General features: G+C 65.1%; 1 protein-coding gene across 4 annotated transcripts; it reads left to right on the plus strand.

The window, feature by feature from the left end:
• Positions 1 to 318: 318 nt before the first annotated feature.
• LOC135579422 (extracellular matrix organizing protein FRAS1-like) lies at positions 319 to 7,849 on the plus strand. 4 transcript variants are annotated; one of them, XM_065062436.1, is made up of 6 exons: positions 319 to 547; positions 3,500 to 3,666; positions 3,983 to 4,188; positions 4,738 to 4,884; positions 5,343 to 6,194; positions 6,290 to 6,384. In XM_065062436.1, the coding sequence occupies exons 2-5, from the start codon at positions 3,624 to 3,626 to the stop codon at positions 5,415 to 5,417; spliced, it is 471 nt and encodes a 156-aa protein (XP_064918508.1). In that variant the 5' UTR covers positions 319 to 547; positions 3,500 to 3,623; the 3' UTR covers positions 5,418 to 6,194; positions 6,290 to 6,384. The 4 variants fall into 4 exon arrangements, 3 of the variants coding, with proteins under 3 accessions (XP_064918508.1, XP_064918506.1, XP_064918507.1); XM_065062434.1 differs by having other exon boundaries at positions 4,738 to 6,194; XM_065062435.1 differs by lacking the exon at positions 319 to 547 and adding an exon at positions 1,244 to 2,412 and having other exon boundaries at positions 4,738 to 6,194.
• The last annotated feature ends 1,189 nt before the right edge of the window (positions 7,850 to 9,038 follow it).

The raw sequence follows: 9,038 nt of genomic DNA on the forward strand, positions 1-9,038 counted from the left end.
GCGGGCTTGTGTGTCTCCCCGAGAAGGGAGCGAGTCCCCGCGGGCAGGGCTGGCCGGGCGTCCCTCCCCGCTGGCTTCGGGGCGTCCCTGCCCCGCTGTTCCCGGCGGGGTCCCGCTGTGCCCCGCTCCTCTCCGGGGGGTCCCGCTGTCTCCCCGCTCCCGCGCTCAGGACAACACGAAGCCGGAGCGGGCAGAGCCCCCGGCCGTCCCCGCTGTCCCTCCTCACGTTCCCCGCCCAGCCGAGGGTCCGTCAGCTCCCGGCTCTGCCGCAGCCTGGGTTCCCCATCCGACCCGCTCATTCCCAGATCACCGGCGCCGGGACGGGTCCCTGTTCGCGGGAGGAGTCCCCCCGCGCTGCCTGACCCGTCCCCCCGTGTCCTGCCCCAGGGCTGTTTGTGCTGGAGCACCACAGCCTGCCCCACGCCAGGTCGGCTTTCCTGACCCCGGAGCAGCTGGGAGGGATCCAGTTCGACCTGCAGCTGCTGTGGAGCGCTCAGACCTTCGACTCGCCCTCCCAGCTCTGGAGAGCGACCAGCTCCTACAACAGGTGAGGCCGGCGGGTTCAGCTTCTGAAGCGATTGTGTGCGTGTAATTAACCGAACCCAGAACATCCCTCTGGCCCTTGGAGCAGCCGCGGGCACAGCAGTTGTGTGGCTGCTCGGGAACCGGCCCGCGTTACAGACTGGGAGACAAAAACCCGTCGGTTGCATTGTACATGCGCTTTTCTAGTTAAGCCGGGGCAGGTGGACACCGGCGGTGATGACGTGTTCAAGGTTGTTTTGCCGTCAGCGAGTTAAAAGCGGGATTTTGCGTCCACAATTTAATCAGTAGCGCTGTGCTTGGCGGAGGCCGGTGTGTTAAGCTGTAGGAAAGTGTGGTTGACTTTCTAAAAGAATTCCTTTTTGGTATAAGTTCATCCCGTGACTGTTTCTTCCTTCAGTCCCGCTGCTCGCACAGAGGCTCAAATTAAACCCGGGGGTCACGTTTGCCCGTCCCGCATCTGCTGGAGCGGACGGATGTTTCTGGGAGGGTCGGGTCCTGCTGTGAATTCGGTCTGGCCCGCTCACCCCAGGTAGCAGACGGTGGTGTTGGGCAAACGCGTCACACGGGTGCCGGCTCGGGGTGTCGTTGGTGACCGCGGCGTCTCCCGTCTGCCCCAGGAAGGACTACTCCGGCGAGCACAGCATCTCTTCTAGAAGAGGCGCACTGCCGGACCGCATCCTCGCTAACAGGGAGGGGCTGGATGAAGCGGTAAAGGTTGAGGGCTGCCTTGGCTGCAGCGCCCATGAGATGGTGGAGTTCAGGATCTCGTGTGGCCGGAGCAGGACAGAAGCAGAATTGCAACCCTGGATTTCAGCAAGGCAAACTTTGGCCTTTTCAGGCAATCGCTGGGGGAAATCCCAGGGGCAAGTCTGCTTGAAGGTAAAGGGGCCCAAGATAGTTGGTTAGTGTTCAGGGACTGTTTCTACCGGGCGCAAGATGAGAGCGTCCTGACACGTAGGAAGCCAAGGAAGGGAGCCAGGAGCCCTGCGTGGCTAAACAGGAACTGCTGGGTAAGCTCAAGTGGAAGAGAAGAGTTTCTAGATCATGGAAGGAGGGGCTGGCCACTTGGGGAGAACGTCAGGCTGTTGTCAGAGGGCGTAGGGAGGCAACTAGGAAAGCTGAGGCCTCCTTAGAATTACACCTGGCGAGAGGGGTCAAGGACAACAGGAAGAGCTTTTTCCAATGGGTAGCAGATAAAACTGACAGCAGAGGCAATGTAGGCCCACTGAGGAACGGGGTGGGTGCCCTGGTGACAGAAGATCCAGAGAAGGCAGAGTTACTGAATGCTTCTCTGTCTCTGCCTGCCCTGCCGGCGGCTGTCCTGAGGATCCCGCACCGCTGAGGCCCCAGAGGAGGGCAGGACAGTGGAGCAGTCTGCCTGGTTGATGAGGACCGGCTTAGGGAGCAGCTGGCAGTCATCCATAAATCCAGGGGTCTGGACGGGATGCACCCGCGGGTGCTGAGGGAGCTGCCTGAGGCCATTGCTGGACCGCTCTCCATCATCTTTGCCGAGTCTTGGGAAGCGGGAGAGGTGCCTGAGGGCTGGAGGAAAGCAAATGTCGTCCCTCCTTGAGGGAGTGCGGTCTGGATGAGCGGGCGGTGAGGTGGACTGGGAACTGGCTGAAGGGAAGAAGCCAGAGAGTCGTGGTCAATGGGGCAGAGTCCAGCTGAAGCCTGTATCCAGTGCAGTGCCTCAGGGGGCAGTGCTGGGGCCGGGACTGTTCAATATATTCATCAATGATTTGGACGAGGGAACAGAGTGACTGTCAGCAAGTTTGCTGATGACACCGAGCCGGGAGGAGTGGTGACACTGGAAGCTGTGCTGCCATCAGAGACCTGGACAGGCTGGAGAGGTGGGCAGGGAAAAAGGTAATGAAATATAACAAGTGCGAGTGTAGAGTCTTGAATCTGGGCAGGAACAACCCCAGGTTCCAGTGTAAGTTGGGGAATGAGCTATTAGAGAGCAGCGTAGGGGAAAGGGACCTGGGGGTCCTGGGGACAGCAGGGTGACCATGAGCCAGCACTGGGCCCTTGTGGCCAGGAAGCCAATGGTACCTGGGGTGGGTTAGAAGGGGGTGGTCAGTAGGTCAGAGAGGTTCTCCTGCCCCTCTGCTCTGCCCTGGGGAGACCACACCTGGAATATTGTGCCCAGCTGTGGCCCCTCAGTTCCAGCAGGACAGGGAACTGCTGGAGAGAGTCCAGCGCAGCCACCAAGATGCTGCAGGGAGTGGAGCATCTCCCGTGTGAGGAAAGGCTGAGGGAGCTGGGGCTCTGGAGCTGGACAAGAGGACGCTGAGGGGGGACTCATTCCTGGGGATCAATATGGAAAGGGGGCGTGTCAGGAGGATGGAGCCAGGCTCTTCTGGTGACAACCAGTGACAGGACAAGGGACAATGGGTACAAACTGGAACACAGGAGGTTCCACTTAAATTTTAGCAGCAACTTGTTCCTGGTGAGGGTGGCAGAGCCTGGCCCAGGCTGCCCAGGGGGGTTGTGGAGTCTCCTTCTGTGCAGACATTCCAACCCGCCTGGACACCTTCCCGTGTAACCTCATCTGGGTGTTCCTGCTCCATGGGGGGATTGCACTGGGTGAGCTTTCCAGGGCCCTTCCAGTCCCTGACACTCTGGGATGCTGTGACTCTTGATCCCCTGCACCGTGCAGCCCACGCAGGCCTGGGCAGAGCCCGGCGACAAGCCCCTGCCCTGCACGGCCCACGCTCCCGAGCGGTAAGGACTCGCCACCGTCCCGGCAGGACGGTCCCAGCCCGCTCGGGGGGTTTGTGGTCCCGTGTGACGGCGGTGACGGCAGCGGGAAGGGGCGGGGGCTGAGCGCCACGGCCCACGGGCGGCTGGACCAGCGGCGCTGAAGCAGAGGGAGCGGAGGGAAAGCAGCGCGGGCACTCGGGGCGCGGGCAGCCCCAACCTCTCCCTTTGCCTCTTTCTGTGCCCGTGTCAGGTTCTTGATCCCCATCGCCTTCCAGCAGACAAACCGCCCGGTTCCTGTCGTCTGCTCCCTGAACACGGAGTTCCAGCTCTGCAACAACGAGAAGGTGTTTCTGATGGATGCCACCTAACCCGGAATGTCCCTGGCAGAAATGGATTACAAAGGGGCTTTTTCAAAGGGTGGGAGTTCCGTATTGTTCCTTGTTACCGGTTCCCCTCGTACCCGACGTCTCTGTCTCCCCAGCATCCTCGCCTGCGAGAGAGAGGGCTGAACCCAGCCTGGGCTTTGCCTCTTTTCCAGCCCTGGGATAGCGTGACCAGGGACAGGAACGTGCTCTGCACGGCGTTCTGCCGCCTGCACACGCAAACCCAGCCCTGCAGAACCAGAACCGCGCGTGGCTCGCTGCATTTGGCTCTCCCGAGGCTCCTCTTGTTCATTCCGTTCTGTTGTTTTCTGGAGAATTTAACCCGACCGTGTTTCTCCCGCCCTCCTCAGGGCAAATCCTTTACGGCCGCGTGCTCTGGAACCCGGAACAGAACCTGAACGCCGCCTACGAGCTGCAGCTGGAAAAGGTCTATCTGTGCACGGGCAAGGACGGGCACGTGCCTTTCTTCGACCCGACCGGCACCGTCTATAACGAGGGGCCCCGGTACGGCTGCATCCAGCCCAACAAGCACCTGAAGCACCGATTCCTGCTCTTGGTAAGCGTTCCGCTGCCCACAGAAGCACCGTGTCGAGCGTTGCGTGCGCTCGTGGCCGCACAGGCCGGGTCTCTCGGGCTCCCGCTGCCCCAGCAGCCCTGGGAACTGAACGGCGTTCCTGCCGGCCCGGGAGAGCGTCGCCAGGCAGGACACGGGGCGCGGAGCACGGTGACAGCTGAGAACAGCCAGCGCAAGGGAGAAGGGGAGCCGGGGATGTACCGAGCCCGTGCAATCGCCCTTGATCTGCCGGTGCCGTGGCTGGGAACGGACAGGGCTGGCAGCCCGTAAAGGGAGATTTATTTACCGGTGACGCAGGAGTTCTCCCTCCTTGTATAAATCACCGTGAGCCCGCGTCCCCGCCGCAGCCCCGTTCCCCCTCCCAGAACGAGGTGCCGTTCCCGGTATCGGTCAGTTTGGCGTCAGCGCACCCGAGCGGGCTGGTCACACCCGTCTCTAGGGTCAGTTCTCCGGGCCTGACACACTCAGCGCTGAACCAGCGTGAGATCGTGCGGGTCACAAGCCCCTCGTCCCGACGCTCTCTGGTGCCAGGACCGAACGCAGCCCGAGGTGACCGATCAGTATTTCCACGACGTGCCTTTCGACGCCCACTTCGCTTCCGACCTGGCCGAGTTCCGCTCCGTCAGCAGCGCGCCCGGAGGCGACGGCTTCACGCTCAGGGTGGACGCTCTCTACAAGGTCCGTGCCCAGGGGGTCGGGGGCCCCAAAACTCCCGTCTCTGCCCGGGACGTCCCGGGTTCACTGGGTGAATGGCGGGCGCCGGGCCCGACGCCGCGCAGAGACACCGAATCCGCGCTGGGGAGGCTCTGGCAGGATTTTATATCCCGATTTCCCCAGACGGGCCGTATTTGTCCCCCAGTGGCCTGTGTCTGTTGTACCGTAAATGAACAGCGGAGCCAGGTACCAAACAAACTCTAGCACGGGAAAGAGAGGTGAGGAATTTATTGTGGTGATGAAGGCGGTTTGTTCTTTGAAAGCAGTCGGGAAAGGAGCTCCTTAGCACCAGTTTATGAACGTTCCTGAGTTGATTACTGCAGTTGCCAAAGACAGATGAGAAGGCTGAACACCCCACTTGGTGATGACCCCGATTGCGGGGGCTCCCAAACCACCCCGAGCTGCTCTGTTGGTGTTTGCAGGAGCCAGTGAAGGGGCAGCGGCTGAACGGGGGAGTCAAAGCGCAGAACGCTCTGCAGGACCGGACGGAAGTTTAACGCAGCACCTGCTTTGTGTTGGTGAGAAACGCCTTTCATGAATTGTGAAAAAAATAGACGACTTTATAAAAAGGTAAGAAAAGTTGTGCTGTTGTTTTTATGCTCTGGGGGAGGGCGGAGCGGCTCCGGCAGCGACCCCAGGGCTTTGGGAGCTCTCAGCAGCCCCGGGAAACCCCCGTTTAACACCCGGGACGCGGCGCTTGCTGCAGAAAATGCGGCAGAAGCGTCCAGAAAGCCCAAGTGCAGCGCTGGGGCTGGGGGCTCGGGGCTGGGAGGTTCGTTTTGGGGCGGGGGCGGCAGCGCCAGTGGTTGTCCCAGGAGGGGGAGAGTGAAGCGGGAGCACGAACCGGGGCTGCCCGGGGGTCGCTCCCCTGTGAGTCCCCCGTGTGACAGTCCCGGCCCCGCTGTCCCTGCCCCGGCTGCGGTGCCGCCGAACGGACACGAGATGGCGCTGCGCTCTGCAGGGCCGCGCGGTGTCCGCCAGGCGGCGCCATCCCGGGCTGCGGCGGGGGCGGGACCGAGTGAGAGGGGTCGGGACCGAGTGAGAGGGGCGGAACCGAGATCGGAGGGGGCGTGGCCAACCCGCTCGGCCGCGCCCCGAGCGCAGCTGAGCCCGCCGCGGGGACGCGGTGGCCGGTTCTGATTGGGTCGGTGCTGGTGCCGCGTTTGTTCGGTGCGTTCCCCTGTGTGTCTGGTTGGTGTTGGTGCCTCGGTTGTTTCACGGCAGCGCAGCCGAGCCCGCAGCGAGGACGTGCTGGACACGGACGGGGCGTGAAGGTGCGTGGGGCCGGGGGGCGGCTGAGCCTGGGGGGAGGGGACACCCCCGGTTGGGGGGCGGCTGCTGAGCCTGAACTCGTCCCCTCTCTCCGCAGGAGCTGCAGGTGCCTGCGGGCAGGTCCCGGACAGAGGCAGCGGCGGGCAAGGGTTAAAACCTACAATGGCCTCAATAAAGGGGTGGTGGAAAGTGGCCGCATGTCGCCGTGGTCCTTACGGGTCCCTCTCGTCCCCAGCCCGGGGCGGGGGGGTCAGGCCGAGCCGTGCCCTGAGCTCCCCCGGCCCATCCCACACCAGCGACTGTTCCCAGACACCTTGCCCCCCCCTCCCCGATGCGGGGACCCGGGTTCTCGCCGCCAGGTGAATGGGACACGGGAAGGTGTCACCGGTACCGGGGGCTGCGGTGCCGTCCACTGCGCTCTGCAGTGCCGCGCTGTGTCCGCCAGGCGGCGCCACTGTGCGGGAGAGAGGGGCGGGGCCGAGAGGGGCGGGGCCGAGAGGGGCGGGGCCAAGCCGCGCCCGGACGCGCCCCGCCAGCGCAGCTGAGCCCGCGGTCACGTGACGGGGCGGCCCCCGAGGCTTCAAAAGCTCCCCCGGGCCGGCGGGGGGCGCCGCTCCGGCGGGCGCACGCGCAGAGGCGGGAGCGGGTTCCGGCGGGAGCGGGTGCCGGTGCGGGCTCTGCCGGGCCCGGGGCAGCTGCTGCCGGGGGAGCTGGCTTCCACTCGGCGGGGCCGCGGGGCGGCTCTGGGCCCTGCGCGGAGCCGGGCTCGGACCGGAGCCCCTTTGGTCCCGACGGCCCCGAGGCGGCGAGGACGTGCCCGGTGAGTGTCCCGGGGGCTCGGGGAGCGGGTCTGTGCTCGGGGCTTCGCCCCTCGTCCTGCTGCAGGCCGGGGAGGGCGGTCCCGTCCCCCGGCAGGGCTCCCCCGGGGCTGGAGGCTGCTGGGGGTGCAGGGGGGGCCCCGCGGTTCTGAGCCGGGGCCGGGCCGGGCTGGGGGGGGTTGGGGTGTTGGCGCTGGGGGGTCCGGCCAGAGCCGCTGGCCCCGCTGGGCTGGTGGGGCCGGGGGGTTTGGCCGCGGGGGTTTCTGCTCCGGCTCGGCCTGGGGGGCCGCGGTGTGTCCCCGTTTGTGGGGTTCTGCACCCGTTCTGTCCTTAGGGGGGCTGTGCTTTGGGGGTCTGCACCTTTGGTTTTTGGTTTGTGCCTCTTTTGTTGCTGGATTGTGCACCTGTTGTGTTGGAGTTGGTTCAGCTGTTGCTTTCTGGTTTCTGCACCTGTTGGTTTTGTTGCCCCCATATTAGTTGGTGTGCGCACCTGTTCTATTGGGAGTGACCCCTTTTTATTGGGCTTGTGCCTGTGCCTCTGTTATTGGGTGTGTACCCCACTTTATTTGGTGTGCACCGTTTATTATTCCCTTTGTGTTTGTGCCTTTTGTGTTTCACATGAAGTTGAGTTCTGGTTCCAGTTTCTCTCTCTGGTTTCTTTCAGCTCCAGCTCCAGCCTGTGCAGCTTCAAGCCTGTTTGCGGTTCCAGCTCCTCTGCAGCTCCAGCTCGTTGTGCTTGTTCCACTGAGCTTGGCCTTGGGCCAGATCGTAAATCAATCACTGTCACAAGCTGCCTAGGAATATGACACATGAATAAATATGAACCAATTATCTAATAACCAGTCCAGTGGTTGAACAGTCCTTGAATAAAAAAGGGGGGAAAACCACTTTTCGCGCCAGAAACTAAGTCGAACACCTGAAACGGCCTGGTGCATGCCGGCGTCCGAGCGTTTGGGGGCCAGGGCGTCCGGACCCCCCCCCTCTGGAGGGGGTCCCCCTGCCTGGCCCCCCTCCCTACTCCTCCCCAACCTCCCACTTGTGCCCACCCCCCTCCCTGGCCCCCCCCCCCCTTGTGCCCACCCCCCTCCCTGGCCCCCCCCCCCTTGTGCCCACCCCCCTCCCTGGCCCCCCCCCCCCCCAACTCCTCCCCAGCCTCCCACTTGTGCCCACCCCCCTGCCCAGCGCCCCACCAGCCCCTGCCCAAGGGGCCATCCCGGCCCCTGGGTTTGAGCCCAGGAACAGCGACTGGGTCTCTGTTCCTGAGCCCAAAGCCCAGGCCTCGGCCCCAGGAGCCCCTTTCCCAGCCCCGAGAACGCAGCTCAGGCTCCGTTCTCAGGGCTGGGAAATGCCCGGGTGCCTCGGGGCTGCTGAACCCCAGCACCGGGCCTCGGGGCTCCAGTTGCACAAGCACCCGCGGACCCCACAGCCCCAGCGAACCCAACCCCGCGTGTGGTGTCGGGAGCCCCGGCGGTGTCGGGCGGTGCTTGAGAACTGGCTGGGGGGACCCGCGGAGCGGGCCCGGCCCCGTGTGGCCGCGGGCGGCTCGGGCGGGGACGGGGGGCGCCGGGCTCCGGCCCTCCGGGCTTTATTCCCCCCCGGCGCCCCGAGCCCCCGCGGCTGCGGCTGCTGCTCCGCGGAGCCGCCCGGGCACCGGCTGCCCTTGCCCACCCGCCTCACCCTCCGCCCCGAGAGCCCCCGGGGCCGCGGCCCCTTCCCCGCTGCCCGGCCCCGCGCTCCCAGCCCCGACCCCCGGCGCGGCCGCGCCCGGGCCGAGCTCCCCGCACCTCACCTGGGCCCCGCCGGGAGAGCCCGGACCGGCCGCTGCCGCCCCCGCACGCACCGAGAAACCGGAACCCACGCCGCCGCGCGCCTTAAATACCCCAGGCCCCGCCCCTCACACCTGCGCTGGGCCCGCCCCGCGCATGCGCCACCAGGCCCCCGCCCCTCACACCTGCGCTGGCCCCGCCCCGCCCAGGTGCGCTGCATTTCCGGCCCGCCCCGCGCAGGCGCCGCCTCTTCTTCCGGCAG

Source organism: Columba livia, chromosome 4 (assembly GCF_036013475.1).
Source record: "Columba livia isolate bColLiv1 breed racing homer chromosome 4, bColLiv1.pat.W.v2, whole genome shotgun sequence".
Lineage (NCBI taxonomy): Eukaryota > Metazoa > Chordata > Aves > Columbiformes > Columbidae > Columba > Columba livia.